The sequence below is a fragment of the Lepidothrix coronata genome, unplaced genomic scaffold, assembly GCF_001604755.1.
Source record: "Lepidothrix coronata isolate B3197 unplaced genomic scaffold, Lepidothrix_coronata-1.0 Scaffold84, whole genome shotgun sequence".
NCBI classification, from domain to species: Eukaryota; Metazoa; Chordata; class Aves; order Passeriformes; family Pipridae; genus Lepidothrix; species Lepidothrix coronata.
In genome coordinates this window covers 2951518-2977376 of record NW_016690264.1, presented here as the reverse complement: position 1 = coordinate 2977376, position 25859 = coordinate 2951518, and the positions used below count along the sequence as shown (strand labels likewise).

The 25859-nt window shown below is 55.4% G+C and overlaps 5 protein-coding genes across 5 annotated transcripts in view; 3 read left to right on the top strand and 2 right to left on the bottom strand.

Annotated features, from left to right (window-relative positions):
- Positions 1 to 280: 280 nt before the first annotated feature.
- Positions 281 to 18229, top strand: P4HTM (prolyl 4-hydroxylase, transmembrane). Its single transcript, XM_017820515.1, has 9 exons — positions 281 to 532; positions 605 to 686; positions 10128 to 10318; positions 11337 to 11433; positions 13482 to 13644; positions 15243 to 15428; positions 15862 to 15952; positions 16481 to 16604; positions 17884 to 18229. Exons 1-9 carry the CDS (start codon positions 281 to 283, stop codon positions 18111 to 18113), a joined length of 1416 nt encoding a protein of 471 aa, XP_017676004.1. The 3' UTR covers positions 18114 to 18229.
- On the bottom strand, positions 4195 to 8407 carry LOC108500051 (secreted frizzled-related protein 5-like). The gene is made up of 4 exons (XM_017820534.1): positions 7706 to 8407; positions 6790 to 6962; positions 5780 to 5869; positions 4195 to 4646 (listed from the first exon to the last, which is right to left on the bottom strand). Exons 1-4 carry the CDS (start codon positions 8029 to 8031, stop codon positions 4312 to 4314), a joined length of 924 nt encoding a protein of 307 aa, XP_017676023.1. The 5' UTR covers positions 8032 to 8407; the 3' UTR covers positions 4195 to 4311.
- NDUFAF3 (NADH:ubiquinone oxidoreductase complex assembly factor 3) overlaps positions 15911 to 25859 on the top strand; it is a 17320-nt gene continuing 7371 nt past the window's right edge. Inside the window, exon 1 of the mRNA XM_017820531.1 lies at positions 15911 to 15916. The gene's annotated coding sequence lies outside the window, so the exon portion shown is untranslated. The remainder of the gene's footprint in view (positions 15917 to 25859) is intronic.
- On the top strand, positions 18312 to 23295 carry WDR6 (WD repeat domain 6). Its single transcript, XM_017820514.1, has 6 exons — positions 18312 to 18378; positions 18455 to 20864; positions 21204 to 21299; positions 21499 to 21615; positions 21786 to 21904; positions 22021 to 23295. The coding sequence occupies exons 1-6, from the start codon at positions 18312 to 18314 to the stop codon at positions 22614 to 22616; spliced, it is 3405 nt and encodes a 1134-aa protein (XP_017676003.1). The 3' UTR covers positions 22617 to 23295.
- The window catches only part of DALRD3 (DALR anticodon binding domain containing 3), a 4696-nt gene continuing 2001 nt past the window's right edge, over positions 23165 to 25859 (bottom strand). The window contains exons 6-13 of the mRNA XM_017820533.1: positions 25693 to 25756; positions 25147 to 25205; positions 24744 to 24826; positions 24533 to 24656; positions 24386 to 24444; positions 24166 to 24279; positions 23875 to 23943; positions 23165 to 23727 (exon numbers count right to left, since the gene is read on the bottom strand). Coding sequence (XP_017676022.1) covers positions 23608 to 23727; positions 23875 to 23943; positions 24166 to 24279; positions 24386 to 24444; positions 24533 to 24656; positions 24744 to 24826; positions 25147 to 25205; positions 25693 to 25756 — 692 coding nt within the window. The 3' untranslated portion in view covers positions 23165 to 23607. The remainder of the gene's footprint in view (positions 23728 to 23874; positions 23944 to 24165; positions 24280 to 24385; positions 24445 to 24532; positions 24657 to 24743; positions 24827 to 25146; positions 25206 to 25692; positions 25757 to 25859) is intronic.

Below are 25859 nucleotides of genomic sequence, written 5' to 3'. Positions count from 1 at the left end.
GGGGGTTCGGTGCTGCTGCCACCCCTCGCTTTTCTTCGCAGGCACCGGAGAGGGGCAGGGGCGGCGGAAACCGCCCGGGAGACGGTTGCCAGAGGTGTGCCCATGGTTTATTTGAAATAAATCGTGACTTTCTAACTTCGGCGGTGTCCTGGCTCTCCTTGGCAGCGGGATGGGGCCGGGGTGGAAGGGGGTGTGGCTGCTGTCGCTGTCCCCGCCCCGCGCTGCCGCAGCGCCCGCCGGGCCGTTGCCGCGGTGACGCGGGGCCGGCCGGGCCGGGGCGATGGCGGCGGCGGAGGCGCGGGCCGAGGGTCCCCCGCTGCCCGGCCCGCCGGGGGGCCGCCCGCGGCCCGTCTGCTCCCGGCCCTACTTCCTCGTCCTCATGGTCTTCGCGCACCTCTACGTGCTCAACGTGCTGGGGCTGCTGCTCTTCGTGCACCTCAGCGCCGGCGAGCCCGGCGGGCCGCCCGCCGCCCCCGCGCCGCCGCCGCCGCCGCCGCCCGCCCGCGCCCTCCCGCGCCTCGAGGGCATCAAGGCAAGGCTGCGACCCGGGGGCCGGGGCCGGGGCCGCTCCTGGGGCCGCTGCTGACGGCTGCTCTCCCCGCAGGTGGGCCACACGCAGCGGGTGGAGCTGGTGCCCGGCAGGGCCCACAATGTGCGCACCCTGAGCCTCAAGCCGCTGCTCTTCGGTGAGTACCGGCCCCGCCGGGGGCAGCGGCCGAGCCTGGCCCCGGGCGTGCCGGTGGCGGGGGTTTGCGCTGCCCGCGCTGCCCTGACGGGGGAGGGAGGGGGGTGTGTGTGTGTGTGTCTGACACCCGCCGCTGCCTTACACCCACTCGGGGGGAAGCGACTTCTCGCGTGTTTGCATCACCTCCCTGTGCTGCTGCTCCTGGGGGCTGCGTTAAAAACGCTGTGGTTTCGTTTAAGGTATTTTGATACGGTATTTCCCGTATGGATACGGAATTACTTGTTGTGGATGGTCCGCTTTGAAGAATTTGGAAGATTAACCTTTCCAGGTTTTTCAGATTCCCTTTAAAATACCCGGAATAGACAGCTGGCGAGGACCTCGAAGAAGCTGTGCAGTATTAGGAAGGGGCAAGAGATACCCAAACTTTTGGTAATAAATTATGAAAAAGCAATTTAGTGTTGGTGCTTCAGCACTGAGGAAATGAGTAACAGGGGAATTGATAGATTTCATGTCTTCCACCATTTTGCATCCTGTTCCAGATTTATTTTTGGCTGCTCTGATACACAACCACACAACATCCGTCTCTGAGATATTTTAAAACCTTCTTTACCTTTCTGTGATTTTTTTTGCTATGACTGGTAAAGTCTCATTAATTGAACTCCGTGTTCGGGAAATCCACTGAGAATATTCAAATTAATTTTGGGGGGGACAGATCATTACAAAATTTCTGCTACTGCAAAGTCAGAGAAAACCTGTTGTCTCTGAAAAGACAGCATTTTTCAGATGCTTTCTCAATAATATAAATAGAGGGTTCTTTTCTGATTCCAGAGAGATTATATACACTGAAAGCCTGACCATAGGTTTCTTATTAAACTCCGTTAATGCAGTAAGTATCTGGAAAAACTATACAAAGTTCTTTTGTTATTTCTACATAGGTGGTACTCATGGTTTGCCAATTTCTTGGTGGATTTCTGTCTGACATTCAGGAAACAGATACACCAACCTGGAACTGATACCCCACAGCATCACAAAACCAGTGTCAGTACCAGAACCTCAGTCTGGGGCAATCAATCTGGTTTTCACTCAGGAGAACTTCTGTTTCCACCTTCCCTGCCCCACCAGTACCACTGCAGTGAAAGAGTTGGTCCTGGCCTGCAGGGAAGATGCTGAAGGTGATAAAAGGCAGGTTAGTCCTGGCAGCAGCAGTCCCACAGTTTTTTGCTTGTTGTTCCAGCACCTCCATTGGTTCTGAGGGAAGCTTTGCTCCCTGAGGATGCCATCACACAGCGACAGACATTCACCATTTGAGATGCCACAAGAGCCTGTTCTCCTTTGTCCTCTGATAAGGACTCCCTTATTTAGAAGCTGCAAGTTGCAAGACAGCTCTTATCTCTTGGATGAACCTGCCAGGAGCCAACTCTGACTTTAAAAGACTTTCAGAGACTTCTCTATCTATGCAAACAGTACCAATCTAATTCAGCTGGTTTTTAAAAAACTAATTTATTTCATCTCTGTTGCTTAAATTAGTGGAAGTGTGTCTTTAACTTGGTTGCATTTGATAAACGCAGAAGTCCTTAGCAAAGACTGTTGCGTTCCTGGGGATTTAAGACGAAGTGCTGTGGCATATGAGAGCCAATTTAAGGAAGCTGGTCTGTGATCCTTGCTTTCAGCAGAGCAGACTGCAGTGGGACCACAGCAGCAGACACCCATTAATGATTTAATGTGAGCTCTGGGCTTTGGGGCATGGGCTGGGCACCGTAGGGGAACTTGCGGTTTGTTTTTTAAATGTGAGTAAGTCACATCTGCATCAAACCGAAGCTTTCATTTCATGGAGCTATGAAAAAATGCCTGCCCTATTTTTTTTCCCCCTCTGGCTACAAGGCATCATTTCTAAAGCTTGTAAGTCAGACCATCTGTGCACTTTTTAGTTGGGAAACACTAGTAATCAAATAACCCTATTAATGGAAAATAAATCAGACAAAACCTTTTCAACCTTCAGAGCTTTTATGTGTTCAGTTGTGTTTTCCAGACGCAGTCTGTTCAGAAGATACTGCCGTTGCAGGGACCACCTGACAGCAGATTCTGTGGATTGGGCAGCAGTTTGTAAGACAAGGCAGTGGGGAGGAATAAGAATAGGAAATTTGGTTGGTTTTCTTCCGAGCCTCAGGAAAGAGAAGTAATCACTGCACAAATGTCAGGGCGCAGCTGAATTCCAGTGTGTGTGTGTGTGAGCGCTCATTCCAGCCCACATTGGTGTGAGGAGGAGCCCAGGCCGTGGATTGTTGGTGAGTTTTACGAGCACAGGGAGGCAACGTGTCTCCATCAAACCGGGCAGCGGCCACAGCCGAGACTGCAGGCGGCACCAGCGGGGCAGAAAACATTCCTCCAAAAGGCTGGTTTTCCCCCTTTTTTTTTTTTTTTTTTTTGGCCCCAGGTTTAAGCCAATATAGAAAACTTTCCATGGACAGTGCTTTGTTAGGCAGTAGAAATCCGACTCATGAGGGATTCTCATTAGGGGATTTGCTGTTTTCTGCTCTGGGGTCTGGAGCACAGAGCTGTGGCTGTGGGTACCCTGCAGGGAGCGACAGTCCTGCTGGGGTCAGAGTGAGCTGCAGAGGACTTGGTGAGGCTGAGTTTTCCCACCTTTTCTGTCTTCCCTGTGTGCAGCTGGAAGGCCAGGCAACTGTGGAACTTTTCTCCTCTGCTCCTATATCAGAACTGCAAGTAGCACCTTCTGTGCTGTGGCTGGGGCTCACCTCCCAGTCCCGAGCAAAGCTGCTGATCACACCAAAGCAGAGCTTTTAACAGCTGATGTCTCACTCACACTCTGCTGTTTCTCAAGGCTCTTGTGATATCCCTGGTTACTGGAATCTTCTGATCCAAACTGAATTTCTGATGTTGGAAAATGGTTTTCCCTGTTATGCAGAAACCCTCAGCTATCTTTGCTCTGTGCCTTTCCTGCTTGAGAATGGCTGTTTCCTTTTACCTGTGCAGATGCTCATGAGTTCTCAGTGCAGGAAGCTAAAGGGACAGCCTGAGTGACTGCTCAAGAGCCGAGTTTAGCGTGCATTTTTTAAGGGTCTGGGCATTGCTGGGGTGGGTTCTTCACCCCCTTAATTTACCTCAGGCTGTTCAAGAGTAAAGTATTTGCTCCATTACATAAAAAGTATCACTTAGCAGTCAGGGCAGCTTTCATGTAATCTCTGGACAGAAAGCAAGCAGGCACTGGAACAGCATCAATGTCTCAGGGTCAAATAGTGAAGCTGAAATACCAGCTCTGATGGCGAGAACTAGAAGGAACTGTTACTACAGGTCTTTCTAGTTTGTGCTCACCTGCAGAGTTCAGTTTTGTTGTGATGTTGGATCCTACACAAAGCTGTCCATCACACGTCCTGGATCTGCAGAGCCTCATTAGAGGAACGTGTTAAACTTGCATCCTTAAGCTCTGTCTTGGTAAAACAGGGATCTGTAGTGAGGCCCTATCTGCCTCACTATCTGCGGCACTATGACCGCTTCGAATCACCTAGAAATACTGACTGTACATCTCCAAAGCACCACTTGCCAGGGAAAGGAGTTTTCTAGCCATAGGGAAGGGAGCAGTTTCTTATTGTTGGAATTGAGATTTTTCAGACCTTCCGTCCCGCCTGTTCAGGGCAGCGGTGATGTTTCCACCTCCGCACCGCCTGGTGTAGGTTCCTGTTCCTCTTCTGCCAGGCATAGGCCTTGTTCACCACCACCTTGTCACTCTGTACCTCGCCACTTACAACAAAGACCCCAGCATGAGTGCCCCTCATGATGTTGTGGGCGCAGGTGGCATCAATGTCCAGCCACTGCTGGAGCCTGGAGGGGATTTCAGTCCTGAGGAGTGGGCCATGCTTCAGCACCTCCACCCTGGAAGGGTCCAGGTCAAAGTCCGAGATACTCGTGGTTGTGTTCTTCCTCAGGATCCGGATTTTCACTGCTGCAGGGGTTGGAAAAAGAGCTCTTAGTTCTGTTTGCTTTTCATAGCTCTCACCTACCTAAAACCAGTCAGCCCAAGGCTTCTCTGCTGTCTCTGTAACATGGGGAGCATCTGCCTAATTTCTTGTAATTGCAGCGAACTTGTAAAAGTTCTCATCTGAGGTCAGTCCCCAGTGCTGAACACTGTTCTTAGAGTCAAAGAATTGTTTAGGTTGGAAAAGACATCTACCATCATTGAGTCCAACCATTAATCCACCACTGCCCAGTCCACCACTAAACCATGTCCCTGAGTGCCACATCCACATATTTTTTAAGTACCTCCAGGGATGGTAACTCAACCAGTTCTCTGGGCAGGCTGTTCCAGGGCTTGACTACCCTTCCAGTGAGGATGTTTTCCCTAATACCCAATCTGAGCCTCTCCAATGCAACTTGAGGCCTTTTCCTTTTGTCCTACTGCTTGTTACTTGGGAGACTTCCTTCTCACTCCGTTTTCCTCATGAGAGTAGCAAAGGTTTATCAGCACCACTGCATGGGCAGAAACCCTGTGGGAAGCACAGGCATAAGCAAGCAGTCCTGGTCTCCTGCAAACTGAGTTTTCTCTGAACTGGGATTTCAGGAGGTGACGTGACTGACAGCAACCTGGGATTTGTAACTTTTTTTTAATTATTAAAAATATTTTTATATGCATGCCTGAATTCAGGGCCATATATTGAAAACTTCCAGCTGACTGAGCAGAGCCAGTGCTGCTGCCTGCTTGGGCTAGGAGAGGAAGAGTCACATTACTAGAACAACAGTATTGAAGTTTGAAGTAGCCAGCATGGATTTTGCTAAAGGTTTTTGTGGACATTGATGGAAATGTTGATCTCAAAGGCAAAACCAGAGTAGTGCTTATTTTTAGCAGCCACAGATCAAAACCTAATCAGAAATAAAGCAGGTCTTCACCTTTGGTGCTGCCTGGAGCCAGGCGCTCCTGCTGCCTCACAGGTAAGGCGGGACCTGAAAATACCTGACATCTGCTGTAAAAGCTGCAATTCCTCCAAGTCAGTATGTTGTGGCAAAGCCATTTTCTGTCCATGCCACTGCTTGGCTGCTGAAGGGAACAGCAGCGATTGAGAGGAAGAGGAGGGTACTCACCAAAATCATTGGCACAGAGGCTTTCCAGGATCTCCCTGGCAGTGCTGGCCTCCTCAAGCTCGCAGTCCTTGCAGCTGGCTCGGGGCACTGCTGCAACAGAAATTTGATTATAACACCCTTGTCAAGCTTCACTGGAAAACACACAATGAAATTTTGAGATCTGCAAATGGTGGCTTGCTGCTTCCAAGTGACACTTTTTCCTGAGCTACCCAGGCCCTGCAGAGACATCTCAGACTGCCAGGGTGGGAAATGTTAAGCTCTCCTTCCTGTGACTGGAGCAGGTCCCACTTGTTGTGCTTTGTTCAGACTTCTGTGTGTTGCTGCATTTTAAAGCAGCAGTGAAAATGCTTAATGAGGATCTCCTCACTAGGATGAAACAGCAAAGCCAGTGCTGTAGCCAGACTCCATCCAGTGATGCTGAAATGATGTTGAAATGTCTGTTATCCCCTTAACTGCTCTTGAATCTACCCCAGTGTTCATCAGTATCTGGGTGTTTAATTTAGTCTTTCAGACAGATTTTTTTTTAGTGTAACTCATGTCTGCAGAGGCTTATGTTCCTATGTGATGTTTCCCAATGTTTAAAGAGAAGGCTTGCAAAACATTTCTTTTTGCATGTTTTTAACCCCTGGACACAACTGAAAGATCAGGGCTGCAGCTCCATTGCTCTGCTGGAAGCACATTTCGCTGCCGGGAGCCTGCACTCCATGAGCTCTCCTGCTGTGCCTGGGCTGGAGGCTTTACAGCCATTCCTTCCCCCTGCCCCAAACCCTGCGGGGTATGATGGCACCCAGGGAGCTAATGAATACAGCAGAGAGAGGAACAAGCCACAGTCAATGTTATGCTAATTTTCTAGACACAGTTCCCAGAGAGAACAAAACTACGATTTATATTTTTTTTTAAAAAATACAGCTTAAAACCAGAAATATTCAGAATAGAAACAAGTCATAGGATCATCCTTTTGAGCTTTGAGTGTTACATATGGGAAAGTACGTGAGGAAAAAACCTCTTACTTCTCCTGCTGGAGGCATTTTCATCCATGGAGACTGCTGCGATGCACAGCTCATGATCTGCAGGGAACTTGTTGCAGTTCAGGATTTCAGGCCAGGGGTAGCCGTAACAAGCCATGACGGGCGCGCAGCTTCTCTTGACGGCTTCGCAGAGGCTGCGGCAGGGGTAGATGAGCCTGGGGAGGGGATGGGGGTTCAGCACCTCCAAATGCCTGGCAGCAGGCTGAGGGTGGAGCCCTGGCACCACTGCTGTCCACAGGGCTGTGTTGCACACTGCAGTGCTAGCAGGCGATTTGGGGAGCTTTGATTTTTTTGAACATTTGCATCCAGGCAGCAAATAATGGATTTCTGAGGACAGGAGGGATGAGGTTGTTCCATACAGGCTGCTGTCAGAAGCCCTTTGCCCCACCCCAGCCCCCAGGGATCTTCTCTAGTTGTGTGAAGGCTGCTTACCTTTACAAGTGCCTAATCAGATACCCAATTTCCTTAGCAGCTTTGTACTTTGAGGGCTGCATCTCAGAACTGGGGATTTCCCTCTGCTGCTGGAACTGTTGGGCTGAGAGACATGTTTGGGGCAGGAGCTGGGGTGAGGGGCTTCATGGGAGGTAGGAGGTGATGATGGTGGGTGCCAGCAGCTACTTTGGTGTGCGAGGGGGTGGCCAGGCAGCAGTGCCTGGGGTGGGAGAGCAGGAAAATCTAAAGGAGGGAACATAATATTTCTGCTTCTACCAGATGAAATGCTCATGTTTCGCTTTCACCCTGCTGAGTAGTCCAGTTGCCCCTTGCCGAGAGGGGCAGCACGGCTTCTTGGGGACTGCACTGATCACATCATGGGCATTTTCTGTCCAGAGGCACATGCAGTTGTGCTCCTGGGGAGGGTTAACTGTTACAGCTGAAATAACTTGTAAAAACATCTTACCTGTCCAAGCAGATTGGTGCAAAGAGGGAGCAGAGGAAAATCCTTGCATCTGGGTGGCACTCCCTGGCCAGCAAGGGCAGCCAGCTGGAAGACTGCTGGATGACTTCTGTCATGGTCTCATGCTCCAGCAGGTTGGGGATCCTCATCTCAGAGTAGCCGATATCGTAGCACAAGGCCATGCGGTGTGGGATGGGCATGCAGCTGGAGGATCTCCTCAGGTAGCTCGCCCAGGCTCCCGGAGAGCCCCAGAGCAGCAGCCACACCATGAGACCCAGCAGGCATGGGCCACCCATCCTCGAGGGGTACCTGCGGTGGGCTGTGACCATGCTCAGAGCGGGAGGACGGGCAGTGCACCCTGGACTGAGCTGCTCCTGACTGTGAGATGCCTTTTATAGCCTAGGAGCCACCTCTCTGTCAATCCATCCTCATTAAGTGCGGCCCTTTCAGAGCCCTCATGGGGAAGACAATGCTCCAATTTTTGTTTGCCCGCGGCCCTGATTGTTTGTATTTTAGCAGGGGTTTGGCTTAGATCAGCAGGTGTGGAAATGAGGGCAGTTGGGGAGGGATGAATGACTTGGCCCATGTGTCTTGGGGCTCTTTCAGCCAAAATTGAATCTCTGTTTGACACCAGTGCTCCAACCCATCCCCTTTCTCTTGCTCCAGGATTAGTCATTATTTCATAAACCCCAATGTTTTCCTCTCTTTTGTTTTTTGTGAAAGCAATCAAGTGTTGCTCAAAGTCAATTAGGAGGCATTTGTTTAGCTGGATCTATTGTTGAACAGGCAGGGAGATAGGATGGTCTCACAGCCAGAAGTTAACTGTTTAGGAGAGCTGAGGGCAGAGAGGAACTAATTTGCAGCTGTGGAGCCAGGTTGTTTGCAGATGGGATTGGCAGCACTCAGCTGGAAACCCTCTCACCTTGCAACCTGCATGACAGCACACTTTCTGGTTAACAGAATTCCTGCTTCCTTCTGAAATCCTGTTACTACCACTGAAGAGCAGAATTGTCCTTCCTCCAGCACATAATTAAGATTCCATAATCCATCATTATTGTAGCCCAGTCTGGGGAGCTGGAAATAGTGGGGGTGCTGGTTGCCAGCACACACAGTTCATTTGGACCTGGTGCTTTGCCACAAGGTTCAAATTGGTCAGTGGAAGCTCCAGCTCTGAAACATCCTCTGGCACAAGGACCCTGCGCTGCCTGTGGCGGAAATTGCTTCCTGGGAGGGTGTTACAGATACAGCTGGCTGCATTGTGTTCCTGGGGCTTCCCAGGAACAGCCCATTCTCTACAGTGCTAGTTCTAGTCTGTACTTAGCAAGAAGCCAACTGCTTATTGACAGCTTGAGCCGATACGGTTGATTTCAGGTCACGGAAGTAATTAATTTTTTTCCCCCATTTGAGGATTGCTGCCATAGTTGATCTATAATATGTCTTTGGCACATACCTGCAGGAGCTCCAGGAAGCTGCAGTTTGGAGAGCAGGGCCTTGGATCTAGGAGCACTTAAGCTGTCCTGCGTTGGTGGCTTTTCTTTCCCTTTTCAAAAATCTCAGTAGCTGGTAACAAGGTCACCACAGTAGTGACAGATACCAGCCAGGAGGATCCTCTCAACCTTCTGGGCCACGGTCTAACTCTGGAATGGGACCTTGCCAGCACTTTCCAAGTATACCATGCAGCTAGAAATCTCCTCATGGTCATTGGAGGATTTCTCTGCATTTAAATTTGCTTGGGATCCTGGAATTGCCTGATTGCTACTGGGTTTATGCTGCAAAGGAAAGCTGGTAATACCTGGATATGGAGTGTGGCATCCTCCATGTGCAGTATGTTCCCCTTTAATATTGCATTTGAAGACCATTTTTAGTGGAGGATCAAGAGAATGAGTGGGAAAAAGTTAGAATTTTTCTCCTTTCTGTTTGAGTTTTATAGTAGAGCACTGGACCATGCCCCCCCAAATTATGTGTGCGAAAGGTATTTGGTTTTGTGCAAAGAACAAGGAAGCCTGAAACCTGGGCCATCACCACTGGCCACTGTAAGGATTTTTGGCCTCCCTTCCTGTAAAGCAGCAATTCCCAGACTGTGATTAAAATGGCACCTTTGAAATGGTAATATGCAGTGATATGCACGTTTGTTCACTCCTTTGTCCATTGTGGTATGTGTGAGAGAGTTTAAGGGCTTGACCTCTGCATCCAAACATTTAGGAACTGCTGCTGTAAAAATACCTGCCTCCAGCGGCTCAGGTGTGTGGTGTGTGCTCTTTGAGAGCTCTTCTGGTAGAAGGGTGGATGTCTTTGAATGTCCCAAACTTAGGCAATTCCTAAAATGCACCCTACCTCTTTTTTTTTCCTGAGTCTCCTGCCAGTGGTATGGGATCCCACTGTAACAGTTCCTCAGTCTCTGTTGGTGCTCACACTTTTGCTTTAGAAATTCCCGACTTCCTGACAGAGGAGGAGTGCAAGCTCATCGTCCATCTTGCAAAGCTGAAGGGGCTGCAGAAGAGCCAGATCTTACCAACAGATGACTATGAGGAAGCCATGGAAATGATTGAAATCAGCCAGATGGACATTTTCAATCTCCTGGACCATAATCAGGATGGGCAGCTGCAGCTCAAAGAGGTAGAGTGTTGGACAGACCAGGGGTGGTTTGCTGGGCACCCTCTGACAGGACCCTTCCTCAGATGGTCTCTTGGTTACTCATGTGCTTGGGTAGGGCAGACCCCGGTGTATACCAATCAGTATTTGCTGGATTTTATGTCTTAAGGCTTGTGCTGGCCTTCAGCATGGAAGTTTCTGGGGCAATGTGCAGTAGTTATCATGCTATTGGGAGGTAGCAGCGGTCCTTGGCAGGACACATGTGTTTTGAATATGCTGGATAAAATGTTCCTTGTGTTGTGGGTTGCCTCTTGCCAGGTGTCCCAGGAAGTGAGTTTGTCGCCTGAGCCCTGCTTTGTGCAGCCTGTGGGAAACTCCCTGTGTGAATTCACAAGCCCCAGCAAAGCCACCCCTATTGAGGAGCCCAGGGGGGATAATGACCGCATTGTCCACAGCTCTTCAGCACCCTTGCCCTTTATAGGAGGGTGGATCAGGGCAGGTCCTGGTAGTCCAAGGATGTCCCTCCCTAGGCTCTCATTTCAGGTGGAGCCGGGGGTCTGACTCATCCTATGGGCCACAAGTGTTGCAGGGTATGGGAAACTGCACCAGTTACAACCCAGGGCAAGGCTCCTTTCTCTGGAGCCTGCTGGGAGCTCTTCAGGATCCTGCATCTCTCTGCACACATGAAAAGGAAGCATTTTGTTCCAAGCCCTTATCTTGGACAAGGAAAAGCATTCACTTTTATCATCAATAGCTTTACTTTCCCTTCAAGAGAAAGAGCTGTGCCCCCTCCACCTCAGGGCTGGTTAATCAAGTCCCAGCAGTCATTTGCCATGACCTAAACTGGAAATAACAGCACTCACCAGCCACACTCTGTGTGTGGCTGCCAGATGATTCTCACCACAGTTGTGTTTCTGCGGAAATGTGCCGATGCCTGGCTGGCTCTGCAGAGGAGAGCCTGCCAGGCCTCACACAGGGAATCTGCAGGGGTTTGGGAGTACAAGAAACCAGTGCCCTGTGTTGATCCATTTATGAATTTCAGGTGTTGACCCACACTCGGCTTGGGAACGGCAGGTGGATGACCCCTGAAAACATCCGTGAGATGTACACAGCAGTCAAGGCTGATCCTGATGGGAATGGTAAGACTAGCTTTTGGGGAATCCCTTTTGCCCTCAGCAGCACGTTGGATGCCTCATGCAGCCATGTGGGGCAGAGCAAGAGCCGTGTTCCTACTCTGGCCTGTTTCTCTAGCTGAGTTCTGCAGAGGAAAGTAACACTGCTTTAGAGACTTTCTCAGGAAAGTAAACTCAGCGTAAACCTGATATCACAGCACTCCTGCCCCTGCATCACCAATCTAACAGCAAACTGGTCCCACCACCTGGGCTTGGGTCTTGCAGGAGCAGCACCAGAACACAACTCTGCACTCCCTCTCCCCTGTCACACCTGCCTTGGTTTGTGCCCCATAGTAGCAAGACCTTCGGGGTGCAGTTTTGCTCCCCTGATCTGACAGACTGCTCTGGCTCTGACTACAGAGCTCTTGTTACCTGGGATGCAGGTGTTAAGACACACCTTCCACGCCCCCCCTTGTTTTCAGGGAGGCTTCTGCAGCAGGCTGGAAGTCCCATGTCACTGGCAGGGGAGGGTGGAATTAAGTGGCGGTGAGGATGGTCTTGTCAGCGTTTTTTGCTGACTGCCCTCTCTGCCACTGCAAAGTCCCTCCATGAGGCCACTTCTGCCCCTCCTGCCCCTGGTCTCCCTGGGGCTCCCACACTGTCCGGATGAGCACTCTAACCTCTGCTGCTCTAATTAGAGTGGCCTCAATTAGGCAGCACTCCATTTCCTAATCAAATTAAGTGAATGCACAGGCTCTGCACGCTCTCTTCCAGTGACCTGGCATTGAGAGCTGCCCAGGAGGAGCTGCTTTGGAGTTGAAACAGTACCAGTGTGAACGCATAAATATCCGGAGGGCACCCCGTGCCTTCTCCTCCAGGCTGGTGGCATTCTTGGCAGGGGTATGACTGAGTCCTCAGTGGCTTTTCCACCGTTCTGGACATTAACAAATGAAAGGTCCTGTTAAAGGCCTCTTGGCAGGACTTTGCTTCCAGAGTGCTGCTTCCCTCTGTTGTTAGATTGGTACGTGACACTGAGGGACCAGGTCACAACCTGGATGTGGCCCTGCGTCATCAGACCATGGGGAGTGAGGGGAAATGGGGACAGAGAGACACTAGGAATAATAACAGTGGATCATTTGGTCGTGACCACTGACACCTGAGGAACTGTCCCAGGCTGACCCTGGTGGCTGGTCCTTCCTGCTGCCGGGGGGTGCTGTGCCCAGGGAGCAGAGCTGGCACCCAGCAGCACTGGGTTTGCTGCCTGAATGAGCTCCACTCCCAGCCCATGGTGTGTGCTGGCTGCTGGGCAGCACAGGGCACAGCACTGCACGCTGGTGTCAGGACCTGGTCCCCAGTGTGAGGCTTCCCTTCTCCAGAAGAGGAAACAACAAATTTGAGGACTCTTCTGAAGCAAAATAAGGCAAAAGTCCACCCCTTGCTGAGTCCAGTTGAGTGCAAACAAGAAATACCTGTTTTAGGAGAAACCGCTTTTTAGCTCTCATTTTTCTTTTACTTCTACCTAGCCAAGATCATACCCTGATGTATTCCTCACTCGTGTTTTACAATTACACAAATGCAGGAGAATGTACTGCTTGTTTTGAGTTTGGCTTTTTTTAATTAGCCCACAAGATCGTGTGGAAAATGTGGTCTGAGGTGTCCCACTCTGTCCTTAAATGCGTTTATTTAAATATCTAAGTAACAAGCCCCAAGACACTGGGTGGCACAGACTTTTTTGTGTATATTAGAACTGTAGTGGGCTGTTTCTCTCTTTTGATGGATTGGTTTGTGTGTTTTAGGAGCTTTTTGAAGTTCAGAATGGTGTTTTGCCTGTCCCAGTTCTGACCTTGCACGGTTCATGTTGGCAGGTTGCTGAGTCCTCTGCTGCAGGCGAGAGCCTTGTTGGGGCCCGTGATCCTGAGTGTAGGAGTACAGAGCCTGTGGTGGGCACAGGACCCTGACTGGGGTCTGTTTGAGGAGGGCAGTTTCTGCAGCACCCTCAGCTGGTTTTTCTTCCAGTACAGGATGCCAGAAACTATTACCTGCACAGTCAGGCAGCTTTTCCTCTGTTCCTGTAGGTGTGCTGAGTCTGGAGGAGTTCAAACAGTTGAATATCCGTGATTTCCATAAGTACATGGGAAGCCAGAAGGTGAAGATGAGTGACCTGGTGCGCAACAGCCAGCACACCTGGCTGTACCAGGGCGAGGGGGCACACCAGGTCATGAGAGCCATACGGCAAAGGTAAGGGCCAAGCAGCCAAGGGGTGGCTGGGTTTGGGAAGGCACGAGGATCAGCTGTGCTGGGAGAGGCAGGGGCAGACTTGCTAACATCTACATTTCCTAATTGTGTGTAAGTCTTTGGAGTATAAAGAGCAGTTAACACAGACACAAAATGGGAAGAGAAGGTTTTCATTAGAACAAGAATTTGTATTGTCCCGTGGAAAGGGAAAAAGAAAAATCAAACCTTTCAGCATCTCCATTCACTTTTGGGAACAGCCCTATAAAACCAGGAAGATTTGGCAGTATATGAAATACTTCATTCTAATTAGTAAATGAGCTTACTGGGAGAAGCTGCCCATTTCCAATGCTGTCTGGGCGCCAGTAGTTGCTGTCATTTGCTTTAGTTACTCATGCATTTCACTGAAATCTGTCTTAGCTACTCAGAACTGACTTTTTAACAAGCACGACTTCACCTAGAATAAGCCAAGTTAGTTCAATCCTCCAAGCACACATATTGTAGGGCAGCTCACAGCAGATGGGAAAACCTCTTACCCTTCCCTTCATCTCAGATGAAACCCAGCACTCAGACCAAATCGTGTAGCATTGGTGAGTTTCAAATAGTTGGCTGGAGACTCTCTTGTTCTTGTGGTGCTGGTCCTCACCCAGAACATGGGTGGGTAAAATCTGTCCTGAAGCTTGAAAATGGCTGTTGGCCACTCCTTTTCTTCAGCGCATTCCAGCGGGAGAATGGGGTCGCATATTGCCTCGATTAGAGCAGACTGTGGCTGCCACCTTCTCCGTGCCAGCCAGCACACACACCATGTATCAGCATTCCACTTGGACGCTCCTCAGTTGGCTGTTAGGAGGATGTGAAGACACAGTGCTGAAGGAGGCTGTTAGTCCTCCTTGGGACCATGCAGTGCCTGGAGGGGCTTTGCCATCCTGCCCAGGTGCCATGTTCTCCTTGCACCTGCCCCAAGGGCTTCACTGGTCCAGATTCTCAGAGCTCTGAGTGTTCTTTGGCAGGTCTCAAGACGTACCTGCTTACCTTGGGGATGATCTCAGATGTAGCAGTGGAAAAATCCCAGAGCAGGAGGGCTCCGGTCTCCTTGGTCACTTCCAGTGCCCCTCTGCCCTGGGGGAGGCTGCTGCAAAGGCAACAGGGAAAGGTGAGTTAGGTGACAAGACTATTCCTAGAGCTAGTCTCTCGTTCACTCTCAGCAGGGGCCCTGTGCTTTGCTAACTGTCCCTGAGGTCTGTAGGTGGTGTGCAGGAGTCCAGAGAAGTGATGACACATGAAGGCTCCAGGGACACGCACAGAAAGAGAGGATCTTGCTGAGCAAGCAAAGACTTCCTGAGAGCAGTCCTGCTGGAGATGCATCCTTCGGTTTTGTTTTTTTGTTTTTTTTTTATTAACCTTGACAAGGGCGTTCTGACTGATACTGATGGACCAACAGATCTATAAGGACTATCTATAAGGTTATCTCTTGGCATGCAGCCATCCGTCTCTCCGGTCTGTTGGGGAAGGGGGTTCTCTTTCTCTAGATGTATTCACTGCTTGGGAGTAGCATCTGACCAGGCTGAGGGTGCTTCCCGCTCACCTGCCCTGCTCTTCCCCAGGGTGATGCGCCTGACTCGCTTGCCCCCTGAGATTGTGGAGCACAGCGAGCCCCTCCAGGTTGTGCGGTACGACCAGGGAGGGCACTACCATGCCCACATGGACAGTGGCCCCGTGTTCCCTGAGACTGCCTGCAGCCACACAAAGCTCGTCGCCAACGAGAGCGCTCCTTTTGAGACCTCCTGCCGGTAAGCTCTGCCCTGACAGAGTCTGGAATGCGTTAGAGAAGGGGTGTGGAGAGACATCTCACTTTGCCCCGCATGGGACTTGGTGCTTGGATTATGGGGCTCACAAACCAGCTCAGGAGATCACTGCCATAAAGGGGTTTGAAGGAGAAGGCAGGCAAATCCTGTGAGTCCTCACAAGGAGGGCAGAGTGATGTGCAGAGCTGCTGGGCCATCCCCACCAGAGCCTACAAGCGCACTCTCGCTGTTCTGGGTGGGGATTTTCTTTGTTGTCCTTGTGTTATTCTTCAAGAAAAGCTGATGGTGTAAATCATGTGCCTTGTTATGTCTTGGAGGAGCTGCTGTGTGTATGGTGGAGGGGCAGGGTGTGGAGAGCCCCTGTGCCTCTCCTCCAGGTGTTCCATGTGCACCCCCTGACAGCCCCTCTGTCTTGCAGGTATGTGACTGTGCTGTTCTACCTGAACAATGTGACTGGGGGAGGCGAGACAGTCTTTCCTATTGCTGATAACAGGACGTACGAAGAGATGGTAAATGGACCTCACCTTCATGTTACCCCTGGGGATTCTGAGTCCCTCTTTGAATGTCTTCATTCACTGTGACTGCAGAAGGGGGCTGGTGTGTGAGGCTGCTGAGCGTTAGGGAAGCTGTGCTCCGCTTATGGTCTTCTCCCTCTGAGGCCGAGGGAAGAAGCACAGGGCTTTGACAGCTGCAGCTCTCCCTGCTCAGAGGTGTGAGGGGGAGTCCCTTGGCCTTGCTGCCACAATATGAGTCCTGCTTGCTTCTCTCTGAGCACGTTTCCTCAGACTAAGCCTTGGCAGGTATGTTGTGCTCCTGCCAGGCGACGTGTTAAGGAATGGGCAGCTGCTCAGAAACAGGTTATGGACCTCCAGGAGACTGAAACTGGCTACTCTGGGTGGGTTGTGAAAGCCCCTGTGTCACCCTTGAGCTGTCCCTGTGGGGCAAGGAGCAGGGTGATGGCTGGTAGCAGGGGTAGCCCAGTGCATGTGCCTCATTCCAGCCCCATTGGCAACACCTTCCCTGTGGTTCCTCCCCAGTCTTTGATCCAGAACGATGTTGACCTGCGAGATACTCGGAAAAACTGCGACAAGGGCAATTTGCGAGTGAAACCTCAGCAAGGCACCGCTGTCTTCTGGTACAACTACCTGTCCGACGGAGAAGGTATGGGCTTGTTTCAAGACTTGGCTCTTGGGAGGGGTAGACTGCAGGAGGTGACAGCCATCATCTTCTTGCTGTAGCTGGGAGCTCAGAAAACAGCTAAAGGGGATAGCTGCCTGCTAGTGGGAACTGTAGAATCTTCTTGTCACCAGCTGGGTAGGAGCTTCCTGACTCTGAAAGGCCTTTGTTTACAGGCAGTAGGTCAGTGGCTCCTGATGTCTTTGGGGGACGGGACTAGCTAGCAAACAAAGACCTTGGCTGCACTCGCCACCGCCAGCTGCCTCCCATCCTGCTGTGCGAGCTGAAACTCCTGCTGGAACTTGGTCTGCAATTCAAAATGTGTCACTGATGTGGTGTTGCCCAAAGGGGTGGGGAGGGGAGGTAGACAAAGGCACGGCCATCAGCTCTGCAGCCCAGGCAGGCAGGGGCCACCCCACACAAGGCTTGGGGCCGACGCCTGCTTTGTAGCTCAGCCGCAACCCCGTGGTATCTGTCCTTGGGGCTGTTTTTGTCATGAAGCACAGTGTGGTTTGCCCTGACAGGCTGGGCTTTGACATGAATATTCCAGGCTGCTGGTGAGCATGGCTCCAGAGGGTTTCGATGGCAGATTTTGAGCTGTGGTGGGAGGAAGGAGTATAAACTCCCAGGGCCCCTGGGAGCAGCCCATATTTCCATCTCTAGAAAATCCACAGAGAGGAGGTCACAAGACCAGTGTTTGGGCTGTTGGGTGAGAATATCAAGACCATCAATGCTGCGAGAAGAGCCCTGTTGTGTTTTTATGAGCAATTTGTTCCTAAATGGAAAGTAGCTGCTGATGCAAGTCTGCCACAGAAAAACCATGGGACCTCTGTAAAGAGAGGGTAATTTAGAACTGCTGAAATGCAGTCTCCAAAATGGCTATCGGCCTCTGACTTCACAGGCCTTCTACCAGCAGCACTCATCTCTTCCATGCCAGCTTCCCTTTTTGGGAAGAGTTGAGAAAAACAGCTGCTGTGATGCAGAATGCAAGAGCCCCCTTGTGCTGAGTGGAGATGTGGAGGCAATGAGCATTTTGTACCCAGGAGTGTGCCCTGGTGAACTCCTCATAGGCACTAGGGTGGGGTGGCACTAAGATGGAGGGGTGCTAGGAGGAGCTACTCCTGTAAGATGTATCAGCTCAAATCCAAGCAGGCACTGCGGGCAGGAGAGCCGACATCAGTGTTTGCTGGCCAGGTGTCCCGGCACGGTCCCGGCTCTGCCTGCCCTCCTCACCACCTCCTACCAGGGCTCTGCTCTTTTGCAGGCTGGGTGGGGGAGCTGGATGACTTCGCCCTGCACGGAGGCTGCCTGGTCACCCAAGGCACAAAGTGGATCGCCAACAACTGGATCAATGTCGACCCTAACCGCCGGCGGCAGCAGCAGTTCCAGCAGGAGATGGAGCGCTATGCGGGGGCCGATGCGGGGGCCGGGGCCGGAGCCCCGGGCGAGTGGACAGTGGACAAGGCCTACAGCGGGGTGCACTTGGAGCTGTAGGCGCTGGGGCCTGGCCGCGCGCACGTGGCCTTTTCCCGCGCTGTGCGGGGGGGCGGGGCTGCGGATCACGTGCGCGGCGGGGCCGCGTCGCGCGCCAATAAAGCGTGCAGAGACGGGCGCCGCCTCCGCGTGCTCTGGGGGCGGGGCCGCGCGGCTCGGTCAATGGGCGGCTGCCGGGGCCGTGGGGGTGCCGCCAAGATGGAGTCGGTGGCGCTGGTGGCGCCGGTGACGGCGCTGGAGTTCGCGGGGGACGTGTTGCTGGCGGGTGAGCGGCGGGACCAGGACGGGACGGGGTGGGCGGTGGGAGCGGCGGCGGCGGTGGCTGACGTGGTGTCCTGCAGGCACGGGCCCGGAGGTGGTGGCGTTCCGGCTGAGTGGAGGCGGGACGGCGGCGCGGAGGAGCGTGCTGCGTGAGGCCAGCGTGCAGGGGCTGCGGGCCGAGCCGGGCCGCGGGCCGGCGGCGCGGGTGGCGGTGTTCGGTGGGCGCTGGCTGGCCGTGCTGGCGGTGCGGAGAGGGGGGCCGGGCGGGGGACCGCTACTGGCGCTGTGCGGCGGCGGGGCCGCGCGGGAGCTCGGGGCGCGCGTGTGGGAGGCGCGGTGGGCACCGGGCGGGCGGCTGGCGCTGGCTCTGGGCGGGGGGGCCGTGGCGCTGTACGAGTGGCGGGGGGGCGGGCGCTGGCTGAGGCGGGCGAGCTGCGGCGGGGCCGGGGCGCTGCGCTGCGCCGTGCTGGCCGGGGCGGGCTGGGAGCGCCTGGCACTGGCGGCCGGCACGGCGGCGGGGGCCGTGGTGATGTGGCGGGCGGCGGCCGCGGCGGCCCCGCGGCGGGAACTGCGCGGGCACCGGGGCGCGGTGCTGGCGCTCTGCTACGCGGCGGCGCGGGGGCTGCTCGCCTCCGCCTCTGAGGATCGCAGCGTGCGGCTCTGGGCCGTGGGCGATCTGGGCGGCGGTGATGGGGACGGCGCCTGCCTGCTCGTGTGTTACGGGCACGGGGCGCGGGTGGCCGCCGTGGTGATCCGGGGACCGCTCCCGGTCAGCGCGGGAGAGGACGGTGCCTGCCTGGAGTGGGGAGTCAGCGGCGATGTGCGGCGGGAGCGGCGCGGGCACCGCGGGGCCCTGCGTGCCCTGGCCCTGCGCCCTGCCGGCGGCCGGCTGGCCACGGGCGGCGACGACGGCGGCGTCCGGCTCTGGCGGCCCCGGCGGGCGGCGCCAGCGACTGTGGCGGCGCTGGGGGCCCCGGAGCGGCCGCGGGCTGTGCTGCTGGCGGGGCCGCGGCGGGTGCTGGTGCTGGGCGAGGCGGGCGGGCTGGCGGCGTTCGAGGCGGCTCAGGGGCGCTGGGCGCCGGTGCTGCCCGCCCCCGCCGCCGGCGGGACCCGCACCGTGCTGGCGGCCGCCCCGCTGCCCGGCGGGGACGAGGCGCTCTGCGCCCTGGCCGGCGGCGACGGGCGCGTCCTCCTCTTCGTCCTGAGCAGCCCCGGGACCGCCGCCTCGCTCAGGCTGTTCGAGGGGGCCGTGCTCGGCCTGAGCTGGGCCCCCCGCCCCGGGCTGCCCTCCGCCACCGCTGCCACCCTCCTGGCCTCCGGTCCCGAAGGGGAGATGCTCTGGCTGGACGTCGCGCACCGCCCCGGGCAGGCACCGTTCGTGCGGCTCATGGGACGGTACCTGCTGCCCCCCTGCAAGCAGCGCTGGCACACCTGCGCTGCCTTCCTGCCCCAGGGAGAGCTCCTGGTCTGCGGCGACCGCCGGGGCTCCCTCCTCCTCTTCCCTTGCAGCAGCTCCTCGAGGCGGGCTGCAGAAAGCACCGGCGTTGCCAATGGTGTCGCTGACTCGGTCGGTGAGGACTCTAGCAGCGAGTTGGAGCTGTCTTGCTTGTCACACAAAGGGGTCCTTCCCCTTGAGTCCCCGTTGTCCGTGCTCTTTGGGCTCCACGGGAAGACAGGGGTTACCTCGGTGACCTGCCACAAGGGCTACATTTACAGCACTGGCCGTGACGGTGTCTACCGCCAGCTCCACCTGCGGGACCAGCAGCTGGAGGTTCTGCGGAAGCACAGGCCCTGCAAAGGGCTGCAGTGGATCGAGGAGCTGCGCTTCACCCCAGACGGGGATCTGCTCGTGCTGGGCTTTCATGCTGACAACTTTGTGGTGTGGAGCAGCAGGACTAGCGAGAACCTCCACTGCATCCCCTGTGGGGGTGGGCACCGCTCCTGGAGCTACTGTAGCAGCCCCTGGGCTGAGGTCTTTGCCTTCATCAAGTCTGGGGATGTGATGCTGTACTGCTGTGAGGCCGAACCCTGCGAGCAGCAGGTGCTCCTGGCATCCCTGCACGGGCGGGAGATCACCTGTGTACGGCGTCTGGGGGCCATGGAGGTGCCTGGCCATGCCGCCCTTAACGTGCTGGTCACCGGCAGCGAGGACACCACGGCCTGTGTCCTGGCACTCAGTGAGCGCTCTCGGGCAGCTGTGCCCCTCGCTCGCCTCAGTGACCACATTTCTAGTGTGAGGACGCTGGCACTGGCCGGCCCCACTGGACCTGGAGACAAGGGCTTGTCTGCCCTGCTTTTCTCTGCGGGTGGCCGGGCACAGATCGAGTGCTACCGGCTGCTGTGTGCTGGGGACCCAGAGAGTAGTGCTGTGGAGAGCCTGGAGAGCGCTGTGGCCTGCCAGGTCATCCATGTGGCCTCCCACCGGCTGGACGAGCACTGGGAGCGGAAGAAGAACAGGCACAAGCTCGTCAAGATGGACCCGGAGACGAGGTGATGCTCAGGGACTGCTTGAGGCAGGGTTAGTAGTGATTATGACCTGGGAGGGTGATGAGAACCACACTGGCCTCCACTGGGGTACTGCTCTGTGCAGCTGCAGGCTCAGCTGAGGCAGACTGGGCCAGTGTGGCTTCATGTGTGCATTCCTGGTGCCCTGTGGCTTGGCCTTGAGGGGCTTTTGTGGCTAGGGAAAGGCCTACTCTTTCCTTGTGCCTTCTCCGAGTGCTCAGAGCTGCATCCAGCACTGGGCTTGGGCTGCTCTCGTGGGCCATTCACCTCCCCAGGGCCACAGGTGTCACCAAGGCATTGGTGAGCATTGTATCTTTGCTGCAGGTACATGTGCCTCTCTGTTGTACCTGGCACCAGCACCAAGCAGCTGCTGACACCCTGGAAGTTCCTGGCTGCTGCCTGCAGCGATGGATCGGTCCGGTGAGGAGCCATGGTGCAGCATGGCAGGGAGAACAGAGCTGGGGCTGGTGATGGAAGCAGAACAGGCTCTACATGGGAAGCCGCTGCCATGGGTGTGGCCTGTTCTGCACAGGGAACAGGGCAGTGCATGGTGGGAATTGGGGCAGAGATGCCAGGAGCTCCCTCCTCCCACAGCCAACTGCCCTCTGCTCCATCGCAGGGTCTTCGGGCTGCTGGAGGCTGCTCGGAATTTGGTGCTGGTGGCAGAGTCATTTCACCACCAGCGCTGTGTGCTCAAGGTGGAGGCATTCCTGCACACAGGGACAGGAGGGGAGAGGTGAGCCCCGAATGCTGGGCTCCGGGGAGAAGCATTTCTCCTCATAGGGATGGCAGCTCAGCGAGAGAAGGGAAGGGAGGAAGTCAGGGAGGCTGTTCTGCCATTTCCACAGATCTTAGTGGGGACCCTCAGGGCTGTGGCCAGAGGCTCCCCCTACACCTCCCTTCTAGGAGGCACCTCCTGTGCAGTGCAGCCACTGATGGCAGCATTGCCTTCTGGGACATCACCAGCCCCATCACGGACGCAACAGATGCCCTGCACCGAGCGGAGGGGGAGATGCAGCCCCTGGGTGGGTGTCACTGCCAGCAGCCCTGCTCTGCTGCCTGAGGGTGGCCACACTGGTGGCTCCTCTGCTCCCTCTGACCAAGGTGAGCATCACTCTCCTGACCGAGCCTGTCTTCCCAGCCCTGGGTGCCCCGCTGCTCACCGTCATGGCCCACAGCTGCGGTGTGAACAGCCTGCACGTCAGCAAGGTGACAGAGGGACAGTACTTGGTGGCCAGTGGCAGTGATGATGGCTCCATCCACATCTGCCTGCTGGAGGTGGCCCTGGGCAGGGGCGAGGCTGCAGCAGAGACCTGCCTGCAGATCCTGGAGCGGGTGTCCAGGCCCTGTGCCCATGCTGCTCACGTCACGGGTATCCGGGTGCTGCGGCCGGACCTGCTGCTCTCGGCCTCGGTGGATCAGCGCCTGACGCTGTGGCGCCGGGGCCTGGGGGGGCTGGTCCCCCTCAGCACCACCTTCTTCCACGTGCCTGACCTGGCTGAGCTGGACTGCTGGGAGGTGGTGGAGGCTGGGGGGGAACTGCGGTACTACTGCGTGCTCTGTGGGCAGGGCCTGGAGATGCTGTGCGGCACAGCCCCCTCTGAGCCCTCACCACTAGAGGCTTCCCAGGAATGGGGCAGGTGTGCAACACATCCCAGTCCCTGCCTATCTTGGGAGGGCACTCTGCACTTGGGCTCTGCCCATAACTGTAGTCCCTGCCCCCAGCCTGCACACTGATGTGTCCCCTCCTGAGGGGATGGGCATGCTTGGCTCCTTCAGGGGCAGCACAGCTGCATATGGGGTGCTCAAGGCCAGTGGTCTGAGGGGTGAAGGCAGATGTGACCCCTCCTGGAGGGGCCTGTGACTCCCCAGGCAATAAAGAACTGGGGTTGTCAGCTCCCTCTGCCCGGGAGAACCTCCTCCCCAAGGTGTGAGGAACCCATGTCCAGGCTTTCCAGCCCTGGTCTCAGAGAGGAACCTGCTGAGGAGGGCACTTAGGGCCCTGCCCAGTACTGGGAGCTTGAGGGCAGCAGGAGGCCAAGAAGGGTCAGGCACTGGTGGGCTGCAGCCTGGTGTGCCAGCCCTGACCCTGCAGTGCTGAGGATGGTGCTGAAATGCACAGGGACACTGATCCTCTGCTGTAGCACCCTGTAGGGAGCACACATGCTCCCCCGCTTTCAGAGCAGCCTTTCAGCACTGTTTCAGGCCAAGTGGGTTCCTGTGCAGCAGCCGGACTCAGGACAGTTGGAGCAAGGGAAGGACAAACAGCTCTGAGGTCAAACAAATGCAATGTTTGTCCAGCAACAGGTGTATTGGACCCCAGTACTGGGGCTTGGGCCAGGTCCTGACAGGAGCCTGGAGCCTCAGGAGCTCCCTGCCAGCACGGAGCAACCTTCAATAAACAGCTTTGAGGGAAGTGATGTTGGTGCCTGGTTTTGTGGTGGTGACTGGTTCCTGGTGCCATCTCCCTCAGTGTTCCCAGCACAGTTTGTGGGGTGCCACAGGAGCCCTCCCTTTTCCTTACACACTGGGCACAGCTGCAGGGAGCACGTGGCGAAGCCCCAAACACCACAGACCCTGGGAGGGGAAGTGCCTGTGTATGCTCAGGTGTCTCCTGGCTGGTGCTGGGGCAGCCCCTCATCCTGCTGGGGACGGCACACCCTGTCCTCCCCTAACAGCACATTGTCCAGGTGCCTGTCACACCATGGCACAGCTCTTCAGGGGTGGCTCAGATCTGGCTGAGAGGAGGGAGGTGCAGAGTCGCCAGCGCGCTGTGGAACACATCCCTCACTGCTCCCAGCAGCTGGAGGCGGGCAAACATCTGGTCAAAGAGGTGAGGGAATGGCTCCTGTGGGGAGAGAGGCAGCAACTGGGGTTGGTGGCCAAACTGCCCCTCAGCAGGCTGGCCCTAGAGGCACTGCTGCCTCTCCACCCACATGGCTGCCTCCCAGCTGCAGTCCAGCCATAAGGCTGCAGGCTGGGACACCCAACTCACCCCCAGGACATGCACCCGGTTGTAGTAGGAGCTGAAATCCATGCTGAGCTGGATCAGGAACTTGCATACCTGCAAGGCAGACACATTCTGATGGCACAGCAGGTTCTGGCCAGTCTTGGGCCTTTCCCCACCCCAAGTACATCAGGAACAGCCCCAGGGGTGTTGCAGTCTCTTCCCTCAGCACCAGCCCTGTGTTGCTCACGGATGGGCAGCACCTGCTGGCATGGAGCTTTGCCCTGAGCTGGGACTGTGGGAGCAGCACCCAGGGGTGCTATGGCATGTAGCACTTACTGTCTCTGTGTTGGCTGTGATCCGGATCCCCTTGGAGGGTGTTGGCAGCTGTGCTGCCTGCTCCAGGACTTCAGGAAAGGGCAAGAGATAGTTGAAGAGCAGGAGCCATTCACCCTGTGAAGGGATAATGTCTTTTAGGGCCAGATCCTTCTGGGCCAGTAGCATCCATCACTGGAGCTGAGGGTGTGCAGGTCCCCACATTCCCCCTCTCAGCACTCACTTCTTCTCGGAGGCAGGAGAAGTTCAGTTTGGATGCTGGTGGCAGAGGTGGGTATGTCCCTGGAAAGAAGGGAGATTGTTGTGCCTGGAGAAGCCCCCGTGGCTCCAGAAGTGGCTGCTAGAGGAGGGTGGCAGGGCTGGTGCTCACCCCGCTCCACAGCCCGCTGGAAGCTGTCGAAGAGCGTGGCCAGGCGGGCACAGTTGTACATCACAAAGGCACCGCTCTTGGTTCCCTTCGTGGAGATGCTGCTGTTCTCCAGGTCCAGGGTGATCTGAGGGCACAGGCAAGTCACAGTGCAGAGCCACTCCACTGTTCCCACGGCCTGCCATCCCTGGCTCCCTGCACACTGCTGTCCTACCTGGCTCCGGTGAGCAGTGCTCAGCATCTCAAACCTGATGGCAGCCGCTGCCAGGGTATCAATCACCTCCCTCCAGGCCTCATCTGGAAAATGAAGGTGGCATCAGTTGGCTCCCTTCTCATGTACTGACACCCCCAGGCAGGACACCCCACCTGGAGCCAGGTGCTCCTGGAAGCTGGCGACCACCATACTTCCCCAGCCCTGTCCCCCATTGGCACATTCTGCTCTGTGCCAATGCCCTGTGTGTTTAGGTGCCTTCCCCAAGCAAGGTCAGCACCTGGCTCCATCCTGGAGGGGAGAACCCTGACTGGCTGTGAATTCAGAGGTGAGGGGGAGACTCATGGGAGCCATGGAGATGGGATGGAGCTGCACTTGTGTGTGGAGCCACAGAACAAACCCTCACCTTGTGCAAGCTCCCCATACTTCATCACTGAGGCTTCATACATCTGGCGCTTTCGGAGCCTGGGAGAAACACAGACACTCAGAGCTAACCCCTCTGGACTGAGCTGATCCCAGAGAGGACCCCAGGGCTCTACCAGCCTTCAGGCTGCTCAGGGCTTCCCAGCTGCAGCAGTGACTCAGCTAAGCAAAAGCAGCACAAAAGCCCCAGGAGCAGAGCAGAGCCAACCACACCCCAGCAGGCCCCTGGGCTGCTGCCTGGAGAGGGCTTTTAGGAACCACCCAGCTTCTGCCACTGCCTTTCCTCTTAGCAGCATGGAGAGAGGCAGAAGCAGCACTGCTGGAGAAGGCTACTGGAGAAGGTACCTCCAGTTCTCCTGAAACAGCCCTGTGGCCACGGAAAGCAGGCTGGAGGGAGTGCACAGAGCTCTCTGTGTGCCAGCAGCTCACTCAGCCATGACTGTGTGTGCCTGGGTGCCCACGGGGCCAGGCAGAGCACAGGGAGCCTTGGCAAGCAAGGGAGCAACAGGTGCCTTGCACACCAACTCACTGGAAGTACTGGTCTGCCCTGATGGGCGATGAGGGGTTGGTCACTTTCACTGGCCCACAGACAGAGGAGAGGCTGTCAGAGATTCAGAAGCTCCACCAAAATGCACTGCAGGAGAACTGGGTGAAATCCAGCCCTGCTCTAAACCTAGTCTGGAGCACAGGGATACA

Coding starts and splice junctions, on each gene's coding strand:
- P4HTM (XM_017820515.1), top strand. CDS start 281: ATGGCGGCGGCGGAGGCGCGGGCCGAGGGTCCCCCGCTGCCCGGCCCG. Junction 10,319..11,336: donor GGCAGCTGCAGCTCAAAGAG/GTAGAGTGTTGG, acceptor TATGAATTTCAG/GTGTTGACCCACACTCGGCT. Junction 13,645..15,242: donor ATGAGAGCCATACGGCAAAG/GTAAGGGCCAAG, acceptor GCTCTTCCCCAG/GGTGATGCGCCTGACTCGCT.
- LOC108500051 (XM_017820534.1), bottom strand. CDS start 8,031: ATGGTCACAGCCCACCGCAGGTACCCCTCGAGGATGGGTGGCCCATGC. Junction 6,963..7,705: donor GCACCAATCTGCTTGGACAG/GTAAGATGTTTT, acceptor TCCCCTCCCCAG/GCTCATCTACCCCTGCCGCA. Junction 4,647..5,779: donor CCTCTGTGCCAATGATTTTG/GTGAGTACCCTC, acceptor CAACCCCTGCAG/CAGTGAAAATCCGGATCCTG.
- WDR6 (XM_017820514.1), top strand. CDS start 18,312: ATGGAGTCGGTGGCGCTGGTGGCGCCGGTGACGGCGCTGGAGTTCGCG. Junction 21,300..21,498: donor TGCAGCGATGGATCGGTCCG/GTGAGGAGCCAT, acceptor GCTCCATCGCAG/GGTCTTCGGGCTGCTGGAGG. Junction 21,616..21,785: donor ACAGGGACAGGAGGGGAGAG/GTGAGCCCCGAA, acceptor CCTCCCTTCTAG/GAGGCACCTCCTGTGCAGTG.